The sequence below is a fragment of the Meriones unguiculatus genome, chromosome 10 (genome assembly GCF_030254825.1).
Source record: "Meriones unguiculatus strain TT.TT164.6M chromosome 10, Bangor_MerUng_6.1, whole genome shotgun sequence".
Lineage (NCBI taxonomy): Eukaryota > Metazoa > Chordata > Mammalia > Rodentia > Muridae > Meriones > Meriones unguiculatus.
Genome location: NC_083358.1, coordinates 64,062,703 through 64,087,114, shown reverse-complemented (window position 1 = coordinate 64,087,114; position 24,412 = coordinate 64,062,703). Strand labels below are relative to the sequence as shown.

Here is a 24,412-nt window from a genome sequence, read left to right as displayed (position 1 = left end):
ATTTGCTGAAAAATCCCTTTACTTAAAAACAAAACAAAGCAACCTTCCTTTCCTATGGACATACCTTTTAATCTACCAGTTTTGTTTCTGAGGTTTTCCCCACAGGGATACTCACACAGGATGAAAGAGGCATGTTTATATAGTCAGTAAGCCTTGTTAACCGGCAATAAACACTCATCAGTCACATACAAAGCATATCTGGGCTCATCCATTTACTGTGTATCTATCAGTATATTTTTATTGCTGCTATTGCACAATCCCAGATATAGGCCCAACTTCACATATTAAATTAAAAGAGCACCAGCTGCTCTTCCAGTAGACCTGGGTTCAATTTCTCATTACCCACGTGGCAGCTCAGAGGATCTGATGCCCAATTCTGGTTTCCACAGACACTGTACACACATGGTACACAGACATGCAAACAGAGCCTACACACTAAATAAAGCTTAAAAATTGTTTAATTACAAGTTTAATTCAGGCAAAGTACTCACCAAAATCTCAGCCCTTATTTTTTCCTGTAAAATTAGATTCACTGTGATTTGTCCTTTTGGAATTTTATATTAATTCTTCACAAATTTCATACCATAAATTTTCATCATATTCACCCTCCCTGCCCCATTCCCCAATTCCCTTCCATCTGTCTTTTGTTGTTGTTGTTCATCTTGTTCAGTTTAAGCTGCCCATATAGAGTCTTGGGTGTGTGGGGCCATCCAAGCATAGGGACCAACTCTTAACAAGATCTCACCCTCCTTCTTCCAGAAGTTATTGCTAAAAGCTCTTCAGCTAGACTGCAATACCCATCTCCCTGCTTCATCCTGGAATACTGTCAGGCTTGAGCTTACACAGGTCTTATGCATGCTGTCTCAGTCATTGTGAATTCATGCTTATCTTCCCTGTTGTATGTAGAAAACACTGTATCCTGATACTCAGCCATTGCCTCTGGCTCTTACCCTCCTTCCACTCCGCCTCATGTATTGATTTCCGGGCCTTGGGAGGACGACATAGTATAAATGTCCCATTTAAGGCTGAGTACTCTAGTCTCTTATTCTCTGCATCTTGACTAGTTGTTAAGTCTCTGTGTTAACTGCCATCTACTGTGAGAAGCTTCCCTGATGAGGGTTGAGAAAAGTCCTAATCTGTGGGTACAAGAATAACTCATTAGGAGCTGGTTTAATACTATGTCCATTTAGTAGAACAGTAGCAGGTTCTGCCCTCAGGTCTGTGACCTGTCTATCCACAAGTTCTTGACCCCAGTGATGGGGCCAATTATGGGTTTTAACTTGTGGAGTGAGATTTAATTCAGAAACTTGTCATTATCATGGCTTCTCCATGTTCTATCAGCTAAGTATACCGAATGCTGGATCTCTTGGCTGTCAACTTGACTATATCTGGAATCAACTAAAACCCAGGAAGCTGGGAAAGCCTAGGAGGGGTTTCCTTGATTGGATCATTAGATAAGAAGACCCAGACTGAGTCTGGGCCACACCTTATAGTGGCAGCCTACAAAGAATGAAGTTTTTGCTTTGTTGCCTACTTGACCTCACTCTCACTAGTCAGTTCATCCCTCTTGCTGAGGTATTCTTTCACTGATATTAGAACTGCTTCTTTGGGATTCTAATAGACTGAAAACCAGCAGCTCTCTATGACCTCGCTGGGACTCCAGCACCAGACTGTGACTGCTGATAAGTCCATTCTCATGCACTGAACAAGCAGATTCCTAGTTGGTTTTTTTTTTGTTTTTTTTTTTTTTAAATCAGGAGATAGCTACTGTTGGGCTACTCTGACCACAGCTTGTAAGCCACTCTAACAAACCAAATATATATATATTTCTTTTCCATTCTATCAGCTCTGCTCCTTTAGAGAAACCAGACTAATTAAAACAGGTGTCTTCAGCAATAGAGTCTTAACATCCAGTTTCACACTAGGCCAATGGACTGGGAATATGGCTTGGTGAGAGAGGGCTTGCCCAACATGTATGAGACTTTGAATTCAACTGCAGGCATTATAAACGATGACACCCTGCCAAAAAGAAATAATACCTACAAACCAGAGTTTCCTGACTTACGAGTAAACAAACAAATTATAAAAACTAAAGAAATCTGTTCATCAAGGCCAATAAGTGATGAAGTCAGGATTAGAAGTCTGATGATTTTGATTAGTTTCACTAAACAAGAAAAACAAGAGAGTTAATCATGACATATGTCACAGCCAACTTCAACTGCCAACCTAACACAAACCTAGTCACCTGGGAAGAAGAAACCCCAAATGAAGAACCGCTTCTACGAGACGGACCTATGGACACACCTGTGAGGCATTTTCCTAATTAATAAATAACAAAAGAGGGCCCAGCCCACGGCCGGTAATGTTATCCTAGGAAGGAGGACCTGTACTGTATAAGAAAGATAGCTGAGGAAGCAATGTTTCTTCATGCTTTAATGCCTGCCTCCCATCCCCTTGAGCTGCTGCCTTGGCTTCTCTTGATGATGAACTATATAAGCTGAAGTTAGTTTCAATAAACTGGGAGAAAAGAAAACACTTGTCTTTACAATATTCACCAATATATCTTAGGCTTGTACCTTCCAAAAGAAAAGCCACACAATCAATAACAAAAACTGACCAGCTATGCATAAAGAACTCGAGATCAAACTGGTAAGGCTTCAAAACAAGCCATCTACAAATAAGAGTAGAATAAGGAAGCATGGTGTCACATTGTGGAGATGAAGATGGACAGCTCCTACTCATGCCTGACCACTTCCAGGATTTTCTCAGACCATGTCTCCCTGTAAAATGAGGACATGAGGAAGTAGAGTCACATTGAATGACAGCTCCCACAGGCCCTACTATAGAGCTAGGTATTAACTCTCTGGAAAGGAGATCTTTCCAGACGTAATTAAGTTAAAACTTCTCAATAAAATCATCCTGAATTATCCACATAGGCCCTAAATCAAGAACAACTGTCTTCATAAGAAAGAAAAGACATAACATTGAAGAGGAAGAGGCAAATTGACCTCAGAGGTAGAAACCAGGCTGAGGCAAACACAAGGAATGTTAGCATTAAAAGGATTGGGAAGGATACAGAGGAAAGGGGCATGATATATGCTGTGGATGGTAATGGAAATTACTTAGACACTGAATGGAGGCTTCTCAACATTTTAATAAGGAAACTATTAGTTGACCTAACATTCTTACTACTGAATAAATGTCTGTGTGTGTGTGTGTGTGTGTGTGTGTGTGTGTGTGTGTGTGCGCGCGCACGCGCATGTGTGTATATCCCCAAAGGAAATCTCAGTGTGCTGACACAGTATCTGCACCCCTATGTTCATCGAATCATTATATACAATAGTCAAGATAGGAGATTAGTTAACCTGTTAATCAATGAAGGAAAGCATCAAAAAAAAATGCTACAAAAACATCGAAGGCATGATCATCATCATCATCATCACCATCATCATCACCATTGCTGTCATTATTCTGGTGCTAGAAATAGAACACAGGATCTCAAGTATGGTAAGCACATACTCTACTACTTAAGCTACCTTTTAAAAAGGAGAAAATAGCCTATAGAAATTGTTTTAGGTACGCTAAGCCAGGCACATAAAGGCAAACATTACTAATTATCATATATATGCAGAATCCAGAAGAGATGAACTTACAGGAGTAGAAAGTACCATGGTGATTATTAGGGGTAAAAAAGATGGAGAGCCTTTTGGGAGGAACTGGACAAAATTTCAGAGGAATGAATTCAAGGGGTCTATTGTGTAACATAGTAATTATGGTTAATGACATCATATCATGTTCTTTAAAACCACTAAGAATAAAAATATTTTATAACATGGTGATTCTGGTTAGGAAAAATGTACTGTATTCTTGAAAACTGCTTTTAAAAACATTATTCCTTTGTTTATTTCAGTGTGCACATGTTTGCGGGTAAATGTGCCCATGGAAAACAGAAGTCAATGACAGGTGTTCTCTCTGGCTGACTTGCTTGGACATGGTCTCTCCATGAACCTGGAGCATGCTGTTGAGGAGAGACTTGCTGTTTCCATCTTCCCCATGTGAGGGCTACAGAAGGGCTCTGCCATGCCTGGATTTTTATACAGGTACTGGGCATACAAACTGGTCCTCAGACTTGCACAGCAAGCACTTTATCCACTAAGACATCCACCCAAGCAAAACGTAGATTTTAAATGTTCTTGCCACAAAAATTAACATGAGGTAATGCATATGCTTATTAGCTTGATCTAATCAGTTCACCAGGTATGCAGAGCTCAAAATTCCATGTCATACAAATTATACAATCTACAAGATATTAAAAGTTCTCTGAGTGGAAGGAGAGGTGTCACTATCCAGTGGAAGCATGGAGGGGTCAGGCAGAAGTTTCCTCCCACAGGAAACACAGCACCACTAGAGCTTTGATTGCAAATTTCTGGATTCTAAACATGCAACAGGATACACTTCTGTTGTTTTAACCTCTCAGCTTGTAGTAACTGACACAGTAGCCGCAGGAAAACTACTCTAGTAACCCAAAGCTGTTGAAAAGACCTGATGAAATAGCATGGCTAAAGGCCCTAATATATACAATAGACAGTGATAACTTTACTATTCATGAATGAGCCTGTGTAAAAGGCCAGCCATTCTATCGATACACAAATGTTGTCTCTTGCACATTTCTCAAAGGTGGAAATATTATGTTTCTCTCCTCTCTATGAAATAAATTAGAAAAAAAATATACTTCATATCCCTGTAAATATATTTTTAGTTAACAAATGGTAATGGTTACATAATATTTTTAGGAATGGTATATAATTCCTCTTTCTATGATTTTATTTATTTTAGTGACGTATGCTAAAGGTAAAATGACAAAGATTCATTAACTGGACAAAATAAGTACTTAGGAGAACAGGAGAAATAATTGAAATTAATAAAAGTGCTGTGAATAGTTTAACACAGAAAAGTCCCCATTTCCCCACAGAATAGACATGCATTAAAGCACAGTGACTTTTAACCCCAAACATGAACTGTTCAAGCAGCACGTGAAGTACACAGACCAGCCATGGCCCCAAATCCCTTCTCCCAGAGAAGGGAATAAGTGTCTCTGTGAGACCATGCCCTAAAAGAAACTGTTAGCAAAGGAGAAAACAAATGTAGCCCTGTAACAAATCCAAGCCCCTTTAAGCTTTAATTGCAGGTTTGTGATTTCTATTGGAAGAGAGGGGGTCTCCTATTTAAATTCCCATGTATTCCCATCACTTAAGTCACTTGTGGAAACAGGAGAAAGAAAAGAACCCCCCTCCGTCTCTGCCCAGAGCATTCCCACATGAGAACAGAAAGCAGAACTTGGATACCATTCCTATTGCGGCACAGTTTACTCCACTCATTGTTAAATGTGACCCTGTATCTGGGGATCAAGTAATGCGCAGGGAGCTACACACTCCCAGGATAAGAGCTGATCTGGATGACAGAAACTGTCTTCTCCATTGGACAACAGGTGGGCAGAAACAGCTCAGTTCTGGTCTCATGATGGGTAAGAGGGTAAAGGGAAATTACCTCACTACTCTGTGGGTAATAAAAACAAGAACCAAGGGACAAAATCCAGGTATTAAAACGGGGATCTTTGAAGTTACTGTTCTCCCCAGCAAGTAAGGTGTGTGAGGATGTCCCAAAAGACTGATATTTTTTTCACTGTGGCTACAATTTAGTGTCTGATGCAGCCTCAAACAAGCTCATCAGCTTTGCTCACTTCTGCGCTTTGATTTCCTACTTCTTGATTAAAAAAAAAAAAAAAAAGAGTATTTTTAGATTTTCATTGTGAGATCAATATTCATTTCAACGAATACGTTAGCATACAGCAAACAGTAAGTCTGTAAGGAATGTCAAATAGATCACTGAAATGATAGGGATAACCTTTGCTGCACAGGTACTAAGTCCTGGGCAGGTGATAATGAGGTTTTACCTAAGATCCTTTCTTTCCTCCTAAGCTAAGATTCTGGAAACCTGAGGGTCTTAGTACTGTCCTCACCAGTAAAGAGTGGCTCTAAAGAGGGCCAAGTTCTAACCTTGAGGAAACCAGGGAGCCACACACTCACTAGCTCATATGGATTTCCTTAAATATTTTCTAAGAATACAATGGGACCGTGAAGCATAAAGGTAAATGATGCATGGCTCCCCCAAAGCTGCTGTCACTCACATGGCCTTTCTCACACTATTAACAGGGCTCCTGTAAAACAGGAGCGCTTTCCTTCCTCTATGTCTGAACAGCAACTAACGCAGGGTTACGCCAAAGACAACCTGGCAAGTGTTACAGTAAGAGGTGAAAAGACAGAAAGGCAAACAAAGGAGCAGAACAGAGTTTTAAACAGAAGATAAGCAACAGAAAGAGGCAAAGAGACAAAGATCAGCAGAACTGCTCAGCAGAAAGTTACCCAACCTGTTCTGGGCCCAGCCTGCCATCAGCACAGCTTTCACTCCACCCGATGCAGGCCTTGAATAGCTCCTGCCTACTCTTCTGAAACTGGCTCCCAACCAAGTCTTTTCTTTCTCCACCCTGGTCATTGCACCAGGCAGTGTGCCTGGGCTTTACATCTTGGCTTCGATCATCTGCAGATTACTGAGGCATCATTGCTGGCATTCAGCATCTCAGAAACTGAATAATAATAATAATGACGACAACAACAACAGTTGTGTCTCAAATAGTTCTTGAAAACATTAAATGAGAGATAAGTAAGACAGGGAGAAGAATTTCTCCTGTTCAGAGCTATCAGTAAACAATACTAATATCATTACTAAAACTTTGGTTTATTTACTTATTATTTATTTGTTTGTTTGTTTGCTAGGAATTGAACCCAGGGCCATTCTGTAACTCAATTACATATGGCTTATTCAAATTTCAGATAAATATAGTACAGAAAGGACAATCTGGTACCTTAAAGGCAGTGGAGGCATGTGGATACTTCACCAAAGGAAATTCAGAAAAATAAGTAATCTATAATAAGATAGGAAGAAAAGATAAAGTGGGAAACAGTGCCGTGCTTAATAGAGTATTTCATGACACTAAGGAGATAGCTTTAAAAACACTGTAAGTGGACCACAAAACTCATGGAAAAAGCAGTAGATGAAGGTCAATTGGCAGGCATGGCAGAGCGGCCAGGATCCCAGGACGAATGCTTATCTGCTGAACTCCAGTTCCAGGGCTTCTTCTATGACTCAGTTGTTGCAGAAGTAGGAGGGGGCTCAAATCTTTTCCTCAAGTTATAATAGAAACCAATGAAGATGCTGATTTCCTCTAACGCTAAACTGCTCTACACCTATGAAGACTTTAAGCTTGAAAGTGGTCATGCCTTTTCATTCAACTGAAAGCTACTTTATAGAAGAGAGTATTAAAGCCACTTTAATTCACTCGAGAATCTTTTCACTGGGGCTATTGAGTAAATGAATGAGGTAATGCTGCTACTAGAATATTGTGTGAGCTTCTATGGAATTAAAAATTCCCCTTACTAGTAATACCCATGTGATTAAAACATAGGGAGTAAAAAACTGCAAAACTTCATTTCCTATGAATTTAGTAGTTAATGTCAAAACTATTTATTATGTATTTTGAAGAAAATAAACTTTTTATTACAATTTTTTATTAATTACAGTTTATTTCCTTTCTATCTCAGCTGTAGCCCCTTCCTCATCTCCTCCCAATCCCACCCTCCCTCCCTCATCTCCTCCCATGCCCCTCCCCAAATCCACTGATAGAGGAGGTCTTCCTCCCCTTCCATCTGACCCTAGCCTAACAGGTCTCATCAGGACTAGCTGCAGTATCTTCCTGTGTGGCCTGGCTACTCCCCACTGGCGGGGGGGCAGGGGGTGTGTGTCAAAGAGTCAGCCATTGAGTTCATGTCAGAGATAGTCCCTGCTCCCATTACTAGAGTATCCACATGGAGACTGAGCTACCATAGGCTACATCTGTGCAGGGGTTCTAGGTTATCTCCATGCATGGTCCTTGTTTGGAGTATCAGTCTCAGAAAAGATCCTTGTCTCAGATTTTTTGTTTCTGTTGCTCTCCTTGTGGAGCTCCTGTCTCCTCCAGGTCTTTCTAGCTCCCTATTCTTTTATAGGATTCCCTGCACTCTGCCCAAAGTTTGGCTATGAGTCTCAGCATCTGCTTTGATATCCTGCTGGGTAGTCTTTTAGAAGCCCTCTCTGGTAGGCTCCTATCCTGTTTCCTGTTTTCTCCCCACTTCCAATGTCCATCCTGTTTGCCTTTCTGAGTGAAGATGGATCATCTTACTCAGGATCCTCCTTCTTGCTTAACTTCATTAGGTGTACAGATTTTATTATGTTTATCCTATATTTCACCTTAAACCCATCAGAATGGCTAAGATCAAAAACTCAAATGACAATACATGCTGGAGAGGATGTGGAGAAAGGGGAACACTCCTCCATTGCTGGTGGGAATATAAACTTGTACAACCACTTTGGAAATCAATCTGGTGCTTTCTCAGACAATTAGGAATAGTGCTACCTCAAAATCCAGCTATAACACTCTTAGGCATATATCCAAAACATGATCAAGTACACAACAAGGACATTTGCTCAACCATGTTCATAGCAGCTTTATTTGTAATAGCCAGAATCTGGAAACAACCCAGATGTCCCTCAACTGAGGAATTGATACAGAAACTGTGGTGCATTTACACAAAGGAATACTACTCAGCAATTAAAAACAAGGAAATCATGAAATTTGCAGGCAAACTAGAAAATATCATCCTGAGTGAGGTATTCCAGAAGCAGAAAGACATATACGGTATATACTCACTTATAAGTGGTTATTAGACATGTAATATAGGATAAGCATACAAAATAAACTTTTAGGCAGTAACCATCATTAAAATGACTGCATTTTTAAATTTCTATATTTAAAGAGACAAGTGTAGTAATATAGAAAAAAATTTATAATAGAGAAAGGGACTTAGATTGAATTCTGGTTTGTATATGTATGAATTGTATGATTCTGGAGAACTTTTGTTAGGTAGTATCTGCCACAAGTAAGATTAAACGAAGATTAAATAACTAATGCATGTATAGTTCTTGCTCAGTATCTTGGGAAAAAGTTACCCCTTTAATATTTTTTTCTTAGTATATTCTTATGCTGCAGTAAAAACAACACTGAGACAGCTGCCAAACTTTAACATGTTCTCTCCTCACATTTCAGAAGAAAAACCATCACAGAAGTTCTTGGAAACGCAAATATTGTTACAATTAATATAAGCATCTCCAAATGAATAAACAAAAAAAGTTTCTGCATACTATTAAAATAACTTCAACTGTAAACATCATACAGCAATGGAATTTATATGCAAAAATAAAAAACATCACAGCAAAATTCCACAATTCATTTTTGATGCCTTAGAGCAATTCTTTGACACACTACAGTGAACCAGGCTTCACATTTGAAAATAAAATCTACACCAATATAATAGTGTTTGAAATCTGGAAAAGAGATATTATTCTTTATTTGAGTATGTCAGAGATTTAAATTCTACTTTGAGAGACAGTCAACTAGCTTATTTTTCAAATATAAAAATTCTTAGTTTTTAGAATAAATTTGATAACCAAAAATATTCTCAGATAACATAATCACATGGGATTAATAAGTAATTCATTATTTCAAAACCTGGTGTATATAACATAATTCCAGTAAAACTAAAGTCGCTGGAAAGTCCCATGCATTCACTGTAACAGAATGAATTTCACAGAAAAACAGTGTTAGAAACATCAGCCAAAAGAGCCAAGAGAAAGGAACTTGATTGTAAGGGGGGGATTTTAATTCAGGATTATCAACTGAATGCTTAATAGACTATGACAATAGACCCTTACTGAATTACCCCCCCAAAAAAAATCAAAGTTCATAGTGATTTCAAAAAGATTTCTAATAGGGATGAGGGGAACAGAAAGCAATTATGAAGAAGAACCAGAGCCATTAAGACATGCGTTTGTAGAGTTGACTTTTTTTTAAAGTGAAGGTGCTTCTACACAATCCTGACAGTGTAAGTACTCTGCACCACGTGTGCTTGCCACAGCCAATCACTCCTGTGTACTTTTCAACTCCTATAAAGCCTGAGCTATTTCAGTCTTGAGACTATAATAGCAACAGCAGCCACTGGAGAACAGTTGGGAATGGCTTGAATTTCAACCCTTTCAGAGGTTCCTTACGCTATGGGCAAACATGCTTTTTTGGAACTCAAAGGCGACTGCTGCCATTAAACACTGAAGAATGGCCAGTCTGTCTCACTAACTTCCCATGAACCATTTCTAAATTTATCAAGCAGGAGCAGCAAAACTACTGTATCTTAAAGCACGGCATTCTTTACAACTCAAGGCAATAACTATGACATGAGTATCTTCTGTTTAAACAGGATGGCAGGAAACCCTCCTTCCCATGCAGGAAGCATGGAAACGTCTCCTTTCACCGTAAAACTCCACAAGGTTTTTTCAGTTTTAAATGATAATAAAGATGAGGTTAGTTTGGTGCAATCCAGTTTTATGGAATAACCTTTAATCTGCGGATAAACAGATCCAGCCAGGAGAATATTCCCATGTTACTCGCCTCCTCCTGGCCTGTGATCTCTGTCTTTCTAGAACACTATTCCGCACCCTCATGCTACATGCACTTCCGTTCCTTCCCTGGCATTCTGATGGCCTGGAATATTTTTGGCCAGTAATCCCAACCTAAGTCACAATTTTTTTTGTTTTGTTTTCAAAAGTGATCCATGAACGAAATCTATTTAAATCACACGAATATTTGGATTTAAAAAAAAAAATGTAGATACATGTACATAAATATAGAAACCCTTTACCTTCATTTAAAACTGCACTGAAATAGTTATGAAATGTTAATTAAAATAGAACTATCTTAATGATGTGGTAAGAGTTGTCCAAGAAATGTTTCTTACAGAAAGAAAAAAAAAAAGGTTGTTAAGTCAAGTCTCCTAAGAGCAAACATGAGGATTGCTTTTCTATGCCCAGTGACTAGTACACCAGGGGCTGGCCCTCTCTCCACTGTGTTTTACTCCAAGGGCACACAGAGTTAGAGATGTAAATTTGTGAGGGAAGGTGCATAATGCAGTTTTGACCACACTACCCCGGAGGAATCTAAAAGTGAAAGGAAGTTTTAGTAACACAAGCAGAGACCATAGTAAAATAAACAGAGGAGGAAGGAGAAGGAGAAAGGACCAGAACTCACAGCCTAGGCTTAATCATGCTATATACTCTTTTCTCAATCCTCTTATCCAACTATGCTATGTCTTATAAAATTAATATTTGCACACCCTCACTGCCATCATGTCTGACTTCACTACCTACCTCTGGTTTCTCTTCACCTTCCTCCAGGTTCTATCACTAAATACTGGTATATCTAGACCAAACCGTGAATAGTTCTAGGACCCTGCAAAGTACTCCCTTCATTTTTATTTAATTGGTTAAATAAAATAATAAATAAATAAAATTGGTTAATCCAACACCTGTCCTGGTGGACATTTGTCATCGCCACACTGCTAAGACTTATCTTCTTCAGCATTGAGACCTGGCCAGGTTTGAGCACCTCCAGAAATCCTTTCCTTTATATGGCGTCTTGTGCTCCTTTGAGCATGTAGCACATTCTATGACTTATCCTAATGAAAAAAAAAATTAAGTTTCTTAAAGATTACAAATCACTATCTACTCCTGCAGGTGCTGCCAGTCATGAAAAAGGTTTTGTTTTTTTATGAACACTGATATTTTCCAACTGACCCTTAGTATTAATGGCAGTGTTGATGAACACTAGACTTTAAAACAGCACTCTTCCTAAATATTTCATAAAAGCACAGTCTAGAAAGCTACCTGATTTCAATGTTACCTAGAAACTTACTTTAAAGGAACTACAAGTGAATTAGAAGTAACAGAACAAAGCCATTCTTTCTGTTCATCTTTCCGGCTTGACCGCAGTGAAAGAGAACTGTAGCTCTACTGTTCCCCTAATGAGAACAAGAGGTCTCAGAATAAACAAGTAGGTGTGTACTGGTTCCTCTTTGCATCACAATTTTTCCTACCAGAAGAGACAGAACTCATCAGCGAAGACAACATTTATGAACCAAAGCAGTAGTGAATAACCAGTAAGCAAAATGTCTGTAATTATTATACTCTTTGGAAAAAAACTTTTAATTTAAAAAAGCCATTTATTTGAAAATTAAAGAATCCTATCTTCTAATTCTTGTATCCTTCTTTCTCAGAGAAGTTCCCAAAAACAAAGTTCTCTTTCATTTTCTGCTTTCCTGCAGTCACACCCAATACTGTTTCCAAGAGACAAAACAAATATGACTTCCATGTAATTTTACAATAGATATCACATTAACACTCCTCAACTGAAGACAGAGAAGAGAAAAATACCTGAATTTCTTCAGAAGCTCTTTATATACATTATTCCATTATAATACATACAAATGTATGCCCATTTACAAATGAAGAACAAGTCTTTAACTGTATTATTTCCTAGGGTTTCCCCCTAGAGGTATATAATTAACACTGAAATTGTCTTGGTTTTACTTCTGAAGATTAAATGACTACATATTTAAAACATCTGTGCACTTTCAAGATGTGAAAGTTCATGTTTACCAGGTTTGTTTATGGTCAAAGTACTATTGACAATTCAACAAACGAACCACACTAGACTTTCATGTTTTTTTCCAACAATCTTTATCACTATTGAGTTAAGTAGATATGTAAGAGAGATACTTTTCTATGTCTTCCTAATAATCACTTTTCTAGTCATATAAAGCAAACAGTCCTTTAAAAGATACTTTTTAATTCTTGAATACATGGATACTTATGGTAACATAAAATAAGCCTAAACTAAGAAGAAAAAAAAAAAAAACTGAGCTGAAACTTTAATACAGAAAGAATAATTTAGCAGAGCAGCCAACCTGGGAGAGAAAAATAAGTAGCATTCAAATTCAGAATGGGCAACAAACACACAGCAGCCACCACTGAGCACTCCAGCTAATGGCTCAGCAGCCCACTTGTTTATAGAGTTCTTTTAAACACAAAGAAACTGGATTCAGATCTCTAATAGAATACTGAGAGAAACCGAAAAGCACCCTTTTCAGAAATATACAAGTGCTCGCAAGTGAAGGACTCAGCTGTTGCCCAGGTGCTTCCATGTCATCTTGTAAAGCATACAGGAGGAGTTCATCTAGTCACCAAGCTCTTCGCTTTAACAAAGAAAAGTGTAGAAGACAGCCAGACATGGTGTACATGCCTGCAATCCCAGCAGGCTAGGGCAGGAGGGTCATGAGTTAAAATAAAACCCAGCCTAGACTCCACAGGCAAACCTTGTCTAGGGCTGAGGGATAGCCTTTGAACTGGTTTTATTAGGCACATCATATAACCTCTCTAAACTCAGAAAAGTGGGCATGCTAACCCCATCCTCTACTGGACTGACTTAAGCATGAAAGGTCATTCACAAAACACATGCTTAAACCCTAACCCACACATGCTTACACAGCATGTGATGGTGGTAAATGGGGATATAATCACCAAGCCCTTCTGAAAGATAGTCATCTTCCAAGTTAAGAATTAAAACGGAGAGCCAACAAGTGAAAGCCAAGTTGTAGAACAGGTACTAGAAAGACATGTGAAATGACAGGAAGAAAACAAGATGCTCGCTATGAGGTACAGCCCTAGTTACTGAGAAGAAAGATAACCTGCCTTAACATTTTTAATTCCATTACTGCGGTTATAGAACTGAGAACTTTTGGTCTTAGAAACACACCAACTGGTAACTTTCTAAATTCCTGCCTCTGTGCTCTTGGTAAAATAAATGTAGAGCTCAGCCACAGAGCTTACAATACGAGGGTATTAAGCAATCGGTGAAACAAAACAGAAGATGACTAATAGCTTCAGTCTGCTTCATGGCTACTTTCTCTCTCTCTCTCTTTTTTTTCTCTCATAACTCAATGTGCCTGTTAAATTATTCCAGTCTGTCATTCATTAATAGTAGTTACTGGACCTTTGACAATTTTTTTGTTGTTGTTTTCTTTTTTAAAGACAGAGAAGGCAGAAAGAGTACATAAATATTTTTCAAAACTCAACCCTTCTACACCTTTCATTTCCAATCATATCAAGTTATACACTAAGTGAAATTTGAAGAAGAAAAACAGAAGAAAAAAAAAAAAACCCAGATGTGCCACCACTAATGAAAATCCAGGAAGAACAAAAAAAGCATATATAAATTTTCTGTGTGTCCAACAGGCTAATTTAAAAATAACAAACAAGGATAAAAGTGCATTTTGATGAAGCACTATCTGCCTATCTATCTGACGTACCTTTCACCTGAAAGTTACTTTGCTAGCCTGGCACAGTGTAAGATGGATGCAATGAACAGCGTCCAATTTCCTGATTCTCTCAGCCAAGATAAGCAAACGAAGTTGATCTGATCTAGTGGCAAGCTCTGGGGAACTTATTCTTTACAGTTGAAAACCAGAGCCAGAACCAGACTTTTACTGAAAAAAAAAAAAAAAAAAAAAATGGGATTTTGAAATCAGATATGATCTCATTTTATAGTCAAAAACATTAAGGCCCAGAAGTTTAGTGACCTTCCCCAAATCATATAGTAAGTTAGTAGCAAGTTTATCAATAATGGCCCATGTGGAGAATTATTGAAATGTGAAGCAGTTGAAAGTCTTACCCAAAGAATCTAATTTTATTTTTGTCAATAGTTACTGAAGAGCACTGGAGTGTAATTTTCTTCATTCATTGGCTGAAATAATGCAACTTTTAAACTGAGCACTTTGACTTCAATAAGAATTATAATAAGTAGAACGGATTTGGGATTTAAAAATAATCACTTTTATTTGCTTGATTATCCTAATTAAAGAAGCATTTTAGGTAGAATGTCTCATAGTACAGTTGTAGCATTCTTAGAATTAATTTAAGTCACATGCGTACAAAATAAATAAACAACCCAGTTCTGAAAACGGTTATAATAGAAAATATAATTTCTCACTATTTTATACCTATAGTTGAGCAAGAGCCAAGTCTGACTATTTTAAGTTATTACAGAAGAATAATGTATGCCTTATTAAGTACTCCAAAAATTAGACAAGATATGGATTAATTACAGAACAATCTTACTGAATAAAAATGTTTATCTTACTTATATAAGTTGTATTTATGATAATTGTGTTTTAACTTTACAATGCAATTACTTTTTAAAAATACACTTTCAAAACTACTGGATTTATAATATTTATGGCAAAAAAAAATCACCAACAAAATTGCTGCTAATTTTCCTCTTTTTATTGTGACCTCTATCATATGCACACACACACACACACACACACACACACACACTGTGGACTCCTGGATAGAGGTAGTAATTTTGTATCAGTAGTGTCCATCTGGTGCATGTACAATGCTAAACAGAAAAGGCAGTGGCCCTCTAGTAACACCTGAGAGAGGCATTGTTCATCCGTCCTGTCCTTTGCTAGGTTCTCTCTCTTTTCAAAGTCTTTCATTATCCTAATGAATCTCCCAATCTCTGCTCTAGCAATATAACTTTCCAGAGGTTTCTCATGTCTTTTCCCCTACAAGATAAAGAAATTTAAATTATATTAATAAACTTATAATGACCCCCAAAGCCCTACAGAGGTTCTATCTACCTCTGGATCCTTTCTATGTTCTGACCTCTCCTTATCCCACTGCCTTCACTCAGAGTGCTCTGAAGAGCATCGTGTTATCTTGTCCCTCTGACTCAGGCCCTGGAACCCCAAACACCCAGTGAGTTAACAAAGCTTTCTTTACCACTGTTTTAAATAACAATCCTGACATCTGCGCGAAATGCTGTATTTTTTCTGATGGTACTTATCATCATCACTGTATAATACACTCAGTTCTTTGCTCACTTCAGTACTATGAAGGAAGAGACTATCTTGGTCTGTTCTGTTCAGTGCTCGGTTTTTAGTATTACAACAATGCCTAGCTTTTATTAACGTTCCATAAATAGTTGTAAACTAAATACATAATTCTATGTTTGGTAAGTAATGATGACATAACAAATGATTATTCACTGAGTATTAAAAACACAAAACTATACAATATCAAATGCACAGAGTACAGAAAGCATGCTGTTGCTGTCACAAAGCCTAGATCAGCAGTTCTCAACCTGTGGGTCACAACCCCTTTGGGGGTCACATATCAGATATCCTGCCTATCAGATATTTACATTACGATTCATAACAGCAAAATTACACTTATGAAGTAGCATCAAAATAATTTTATGTTGGGGTTCACCACACATGAGGAACTGTATTAAAGAGCCACAGCATGAGGAAGGTTGAGAACCGCTGGCCTAGACAGAGAAAAAGAACTAAAATACATGGGATAATTAGCTTAATAACAGAGAGCACCAGATGTAACTATTAACAAATTAGGTTTATTTGTAAATGACTCATGAAATTAACCTGGATATTTCAGCTTGTACCTAGCATGTAATTAAATGCAGAAATGAATAACATATATTGTTTCCTTCAAGGTCGGAGGGGGAAAGTGACTAGGCTGCAGTAGTAGAAAGAGTCTAAGGACAAGCTTTTTCTCAACAGCAACTGGGAAGGCTCACCTCAATTAAAGAACTGCCTCTCCCAATGAAACTGGCCCCCATAGGCTCTTAGAGAGTGGCACTGTTAGGAGGTGTGGCCTTGTTAAAATAAGTGTGGCCATGTTGGAGAAAATGTGTCACTGGGGTGGGCTTTGAGATTTCAGATGTTCAAGCTAGGCCCGGTGTCACTCTTTCTTCCTACTGCCTGCTGATTCAGATGTAGAACTCTTGGCTTCTTCTCCAGTATCATGTCTGCCATTATGAGAGACTATAAGCGTTGTCAAGGTCATGATGTCTTCTCACAGCAATAAACACTAACTAAGACAGCCTCCATCAGATGGCCTGACTGGAGGATGTGGGAGGATCCAGCTATTGTGGGTAGTGCTGCCCTGGCAGGTGGTCCTGTTTGTGTAAGGAAGCCACTGAGCAGGCCACTGACAGGAAGCCAGGAAGCAGCCCTGCTCCACAGTTTTTGTTTCAGGTCCTGCTCCCAGTTTCTGGCCTACAGTCTCTGTCCTGACTTCCCTCAATGATGGACTGGAACCTGTGAACCAAATAAACCCTTCCCTTCTCCAAGTTGTTTTTGGTCAATGTTTTGTCACAACAAAAAAGCAAAGTAGGACAGCATCAGATAAGGTTCCAAGAGTGTTTTGTAGACATAATAGTGTGCATTGGCAGCAAATATACAAAAAAGGATTTGATGAGGCAGCACAGACATGTGAGAAACGTCTGTCAAACAGAATGAAGGGCATTCAGTGATAACTAAGGGTGCCCAGAGAGGACAGGATAGCCTTAATAAAACTAGAGCATAACCTTCTAAGCAGAGGCCGCAGGTGTGAGCAAAAACCTCACAACAGGCTGCTGCCAGGCCTAAATCTCAGCACATCAAACCCCTGGGGTTCTCTTCACTGCTGCTAACAGTTCACACTAGCAACTTTCTGCGGAACCAACAGAAACTACATCCTATTCTTGCCCTGTTCCCTCTATTCCTCTCCCAGTCCCTCCAAGATAACTAGTCACCAAAGACTTAAGACAAGGAAAACAGGGAAGCAAAGCCCAGTTCCCTGACTCAAGGCAAGAAAAACAAAAAACAAAAAGTTGCCATTTTTGTTCCTAAGTTTCCTGCTAGATCCAAGAAGGTAGCTATCCCTATGAAATCGGATCTTTGTACAAGTCTACCCCTGCTTCCTAATCCTGCTTCATTCACTGTCTTGTAAGTAACATTAAAACAAAGACCCTTAATTACTACTTGCAGAAGAGCCCTTATTCTCACAATCTGATTCTAGAAAAAAATGGGACCCAGGCAAAGCCACAGAAAACATTTAATATTCACAAAGAAAACTATTTCTAAGAAAAATAGTTCCACAAGGAAAGTACTGGAAGAAGAGTTAGTCTGATGGGTGAGGGTCGGTGGTACCTGAGAGATGACCTCAGAGGTGGATCTAACTTACACACACACATTTACATAGACAGCAACATAAAGGGCTTTTATTACCCAATACAACATCTGTTCAGAAACAGGAACAGAATTACAATTAACTACAGTAGAACTCTAAAACTTTTTCTTATATTCTGGTCCCTGAACGTCTCTGTTGGAAAAAAGAAAGATAAGATTTAACAGAATCCCCAAGTGTTTATAATACTAAGTTGATTTTCTAAGTTAGTCAGATTCTGTACTTCAGTAGCTTTATTAGAGTCGGTAGCAGACTGCTGGAGTTGGAAATGCGTCCAAAAGTGGCAACATCTGGTTTTCATCTATTCTTATGAGACTCAGTGTTTTCAAAGGAAAATAAGATACTGAGTCCTGGTTTATAAAAATAAGGAATACAGTGTCTGGATTGTAAAATAAAGAGGACAATGTGAAAACAAGAAGGCTGGTATGAAAGAAATGATCACAGTCCAGGAAAGAGCTTATACAACTATATGCACTCAGTTTCAGGCTGTGAGAAACAACCATCAACATATGTACTTGTTTTATAGTCTTGATACCTCAGGCAAGCTTCTCAAGTACTTGTTTCCTTTCAAAATTCAAACTTGCCAAAAATGCCTATAAATAAAAATGAATATCTTCATATAATCAGTAAGAATGTTCATGTTGCATGCCTATATAGACAGACAGGCAGTATGGAAACATTAGCAACAGACTGGTTTTCTTTTTCACTGGTCATCTTCCCAGGCTATCAAAAATTGTATAGCTATCAAAAATTTAAATATGTCTAGCTGCAAATTCAGTGGGCCCACTGAAAGAAAATTCTTCCACATACAAAGATGGAAAGATTCAATTGGTCAGACAATCATAATACAACACACTAGATCCATAAATCTAAGTAATCTAACTATTAAAACTTTCCCCTCCTCAATTTGACGCCGGTGAGAGGCAGCCAAAGTACTCTCCATAGAACGAGAGGACAGAACTTGAGAAGGGAGTTTCTACTATCAACTATGTTTAAAAGATACTCTAGACTTTACTCCTTTATTCAAGAGGCACAATTTGCATGACAAATAGGGGGTGAGGTATGGCATCTTCCATAGAAGATAAAATAAAGAACACTAAGAAGGGGCTGGGATGCATAATCAAAATACATTGTATGCATGCATAAAATTTTCTAAGAAAAAAATACTATTATTTCTTAAAAATAGAAATCATTAACAGTTGGACTTATGATTGGGCTCCTTCCTTACACACAAAGGTTCAGAGCTGATTCTCCTTCTTCATGTAGGTCAGAGGTGCCGCCCTGATTCTCATGTTAAAATCTATGGCAGTAACAGGAAGCTCAAGAGCATATCACTCTGATCCTCATATGCAGAAGGTCTGATTCAGCATGGCCAGCACTGGTTTTAACGGGCACTGTGATAAAGTGATTGCAATGCAGGTCCAGTGCTGGAATACTCAAAATACCTGACTATCATCAGTAAGAGAGCTATCTATTATTGAGGACAGAAGAACTTAAAAGAACATAAAATTTAAAATTCCAGTCTTCAAGTGCATATATTAAAATATTCATTTATTCAAAATAAGAAAGTTAAACAAGAAACTATGGAGAGTCAGACCATATCATAGAAGACCATACACTAATATACTGCTTTGAATATGAAGCAATGATTTATCCAACACTAAGAATTCTTAGTATGTGTGCTGAGAAATTTCAGGAATTCTTGAGTTCTCAAAAACCATACAACCAATATTCATGAAGATATGGATAACATGAAAAATACCCCACAGCTTTCATCAATTCTCGTGCCGCATGAATATTCTATTGAAGAGCCATTATACTTTTTATTTGTCTACTGGAAACAGCTTCTTACAAAGCATAACTCAAACACAGAGAAAGATGTCCACAGTGTTGGGTTCACTCTCAACAACAAAATTTTAACTTACCTTTGCAGAGTCATATTCAGGGAGCCAGTACAACCCTTAATCTTGTTCTGGGCTTCAAGATGAGTCATTCCTTGTGCACTGATTCCATCAATGCTGAGGACGACATCGCCTATCCTGACATGTGCCTGTGACGCCTTGCCACCATCTTTCAGCTACAATAAACACATCAAAAAAAAAATCACTGCTTAAAGCACACAAACACTAATGCAGATAAAATTATACTTTTTCATGCAAAAAGTGCATTAACATACTATTAGAGCAATATAAAATTATCTTGCTTGATAAGAGGTTAAAATTGAAGTTATTTTCATGACTTTTTAAATTCCTTATTAAGAAACAAATAATATTCTAAAAGATGGCCTCTGATAATGCTTCATTTATTTAATATACAACAATAGTGTGTGATTACTAAGAAACACAAAGAGAAGCAGCACTCATGAAAAATTCACATTTTAGCTAAAGAAAAAACGAATAGAACCTAAAACAAAGTTTATTATTTTAAAAAATGTCTTAAACCTCTTTAAACTGTTGTATTTCTGTTTGCACACAACATGAAAGGAGGATCTTGGCACCCTGCTCCTCCCAAGTCCAGCTTACATCCGCGTTTGGGGATTAACTTCTTTAGATCACAGGCCCAGTGATCTTTCACACTGGGTGTGCCTCCTGCTGTAGGCATCCGACAGGAAGCAAAGGGAAGGCACAGATTTGAGAATGCCAGACTTTTTTTGTGTATCAGAGTCCTTAACCCGCAGTGTTTCCTTGGTTACTCAACAGAAATAGCTGAATGTTTACATCATTTAGTTTGATCTGCTTCAAGCTACAAATATATGTATTTAATTGCCTCAGGAAAGCAAATACAAAATCACAATATGTAGAAAAACAAAGTGAAAAAGAAAATTTTAGTAAGAAATACTAAGTTAAACAACAAAGAAAGAAAACAAACTCTTAGTTTACCAAATTAGAACTGAGTGCACTATCATATAATTTGGGGCAAAGGAATAAATGCAATCTATTGCATCCATTTAGATTTTCAGTATTATCAGTTGTCAAATTCTTTACTTAAAGCAGACCAATCCCAATACACAAAAATGATCATTTACACCTAAAATTCAAGGAAACAGTGCTGGGCGATAGACTGACAACAGTACTTTTGTTTCATCCTATCACAGACTTTCACAAAACCATGCATTCTCCCCTGTAACTAACATGATTTCACCACATTAAGCAATATGTAATCTGGTGTAAAAGAGTTTCTTGTTGTTAACTTAAATATCACTGAAAGCATTTACTCTAATAGTAGAAAACACATTAACTGTTCATCTCTACTGCATAGAACTACATTACTGAAACTGTGAAGCACATTTATAAAAGAAAAAGTCCCTGAATCCAATCATGCCATCACTTTGTATGTGATTTGGGGAAGGTCAATTCACTCGTTTAAAGGACTGTTACAATGACTGCATGAGATGACAACTCAATAAACGCTAGCTGTTATTGAGATTGCTATCATGAGATATGTGGGGGTTACCCATAAGGTCTTCTCCATCCTACAGTTTTTACTGTTCATCTATATGCACACTACCTTTACAAAGTTATAGGTCTCATCACAAAATGAGAATGTAGCCCAGAAGACAAAGAGACAGCTCTTTCCTATTAAAATAAGCAAATGCGTTAAAATTCAGAGTCTAGATAATGAGGGCAACCATAAACTAAACAATTCATCCTAGACTTTATTCTGGACAAGGGGGGCAAGCCTGCAAGTAAAATGAACCAGAAACAGAACACATCTCAATTACCTCAGCTACCTCTTTAGCAGAAGCCTTAACACCAAAACAGTGAAGCCTGTGTCACTTGTTCTAAATACTACGCTAATCAGAAGCAACTTAAATATTGTCTTTCCAGCACTTATAAAAGGTAAAACAGGACGCAGAAAGAATTTAATCACACCACAGACAGGGTCAAAAAATGAACTGTCGTGCTCCTTGGTTCCATATGCCTACTTTTTATGATGATATCCTAGCATAGCCTCAAAATATTCACAACTGACTTCTCAGCATTCTCTCTCAGAACTGCCTTTATCTTGTTCTTACCTTCAAATCACGGAACACTGAAATCTCATATAGCGTCCTGAATTCTGCCTTTCTTGAATACCACATGTAGGAAAGAACTAAATGTTCCGCCAGTCTTACTTTCCTCCTTGTCTGACCATGCCCTGATCATCCTTCACCTTGCTCTTACCTATTGTCTAATTGCCTACATGAAAGTTTTCAACTCAGTCTTCCTATGTTTTCATCTCCCTTTCCTCCAGTCACATTTCTAAAACAGTGGTTGCTGAAGTTTAAATATGGTATAAATGTGCCCCCAAAGATTTACTTACTGAGGCTTAATCTCCATTGTGAGGTGCCTAAGAAACTTATTCTGACTTTGATGTTTGGAGTTGAGCCCTTTGTTATTGGTATCCAATATGGTAATTACGAGAGGGCTCCCAAAATAAAATCCTGATGGCTGTTATAAAAAAGAACAGAAATGGAACTTACTCTGCCACCCCTGCTTCCCCAAGTGGCATCTTCTCTGCATACCATGAGGCTCTGTCAAAAAGAATGCCAACACAAGGCGTGGTCCTTCAACTCTGGACCTCCAGAATGGCAAGCCAAAATTAAATTGCTCTCTGTATAGCTAACATACTCTTACTGCACTACTGGCAAGAGAATAAGGAACTGTCAAGTTCTGGAGGGTAACTAAGATCCCTGATAACACCCTGCAATGTTTGAGACCTCAATGGCCAACAACTCAAAAAGTTACTTCTGGAACTAGGTCTTTATTTGTTAGCCTCTGTTGTGTCTAGTAAGGCCCATTATAGGATAATTCTATTTTAATTCCTTATCTATGTGAATGGATACTTTTTTAGGATGTTTCTACAATATTACTTCTTTGAAACATCTTTAGTGTTATTTATCCCTCCCAGTTTCCATCTTCTAATTTGCCTTCCCCTCCCTACCTCTAATTCATCCCTGCTGTTCTATAGTTTCAATTAAGCCTTTATACTAGTGCCTTTTATTAACCTCTCCCTTGAAAGAACCTCCCCTGTGGCTCCTTAGTAATTTCCTGATGTTTATAAGTATTCCAAATGAAAAGCACATATGTAAAGAGTCAAAGCTAACACCCAGAAATGAAAGAAAACATACAATATTTGTGTTTCTTGGCCTGGATTATCTCAATCATGACTTTCTCCAGCCCCATCTACTGACCTGCTAATTTTTTTCTTAATAGCGAGTAATAAGTGTAAATATACCATATTTTCATTTTCTATTCATCATTTGATGAACAGCTAGGCTGTGTGATAGTAAGACCTTCTGCAGACACCATATACTCAAGTAACAGAACATGGAGAAATAATGTTGGAACTTACCTAGAAGCTTCATTCCTTCTGGTGAGCTTTCATAGTGCTATAAAATTCTATCCAAACAACTCTAAAAGTTACCCATTTCTGGAAGTAGGTCTTTTCTTTATTTGTTAGCCTCTATTGTGTAGGAGGACCACTGTGGCCTCATTACACCCAAGAAGAAAAGACATTGTCAGTCTTTCCCAGTTGTGAACCTTGTGAGCTACAACAATGGCCAGCCTGGCAAGATGTACTAGTGCAACAGTGGCACAAATGTCCAGAGAGTAACCAACCACTTCATGATTGGATTTAAGGCCTCCTCCACAAAATAAAACACACCTCATTATTGGACCAAGAATTTATCTGGGCAAATTATACACCCCTGGGAGAGAACACACTATTATTCTACTAAATGAACACAGAAGTAAGCCAATTCCTAATGACTTAGCATTATTCTCACAGATTATAGGCTCTCTTAAACTTCCCCAGAGAAGCTTCTGCATGCAGCAGATAATAATCAACACAGAGACCCACAACTGGCAAAGGTGCAGAGAATGTCTAGTCCTTAAGGAAACATAGATACAGCACCCCTCCTCCAAGGGCTCAGACATCATTGCAGAAAAGGAGGAGAAAGTGTAAGAGCTGGAGGCTATAGAGCTGTAATTAATAATGTCTTCTAGGCACAGCAAGGTACTGCACATAGGAAGTTATAGTGGTTGTTACAGCATGTACAAGACCTGTTCAAGCCCAACCTAATATGGAGAGAGGAGCTTGGCATAATTAATGCATGTAAAGGGTTATAAAAAGGCTACATTAATTTTGTATGCAGTGGTATATTTGTTACTTTTCTAGCTGCTGTGACAAAATCCATGACAGAAACAACTAAAAGGAAGGTGGTTTCTTTTCTCTTGAATTTAAAAACAAAACAAAACACATTTTCCTTTTGATTCACATTTTCAGAGATTTTAAGTTCACTGTGACAGGGAATACATAATTTAGTGACCCAAATCATACTGTACAAGTATGAAGCACTCTC

The 24,412-nt window shown here is 38.0% G+C and overlaps 1 protein-coding gene across 13 annotated transcripts in view; it reads right to left on the bottom strand.

Annotated features, from left to right (window-relative positions):
- Pdlim5 (PDZ and LIM domain 5) overlaps positions 1-24,412 on the bottom strand; it is a 172,998-nt gene that overhangs the window by 101,396 nt on the left and 47,190 nt on the right. For 12 of the 13 annotated variants that reach the window (XM_060392607.1, XM_060392609.1, XM_021659671.2 and 9 more), the window contains exon 3: positions 19,995-20,146. The exons of the other annotated variant lie outside the window; for it this stretch is intronic. In XM_060392607.1, coding sequence (XP_060248590.1) covers positions 19,995-20,146 — 152 coding nt within the window. The remainder of the gene's footprint in view (positions 1-19,994; positions 20,147-24,412) is intronic. 13 annotated transcript variants of the gene reach the window in all.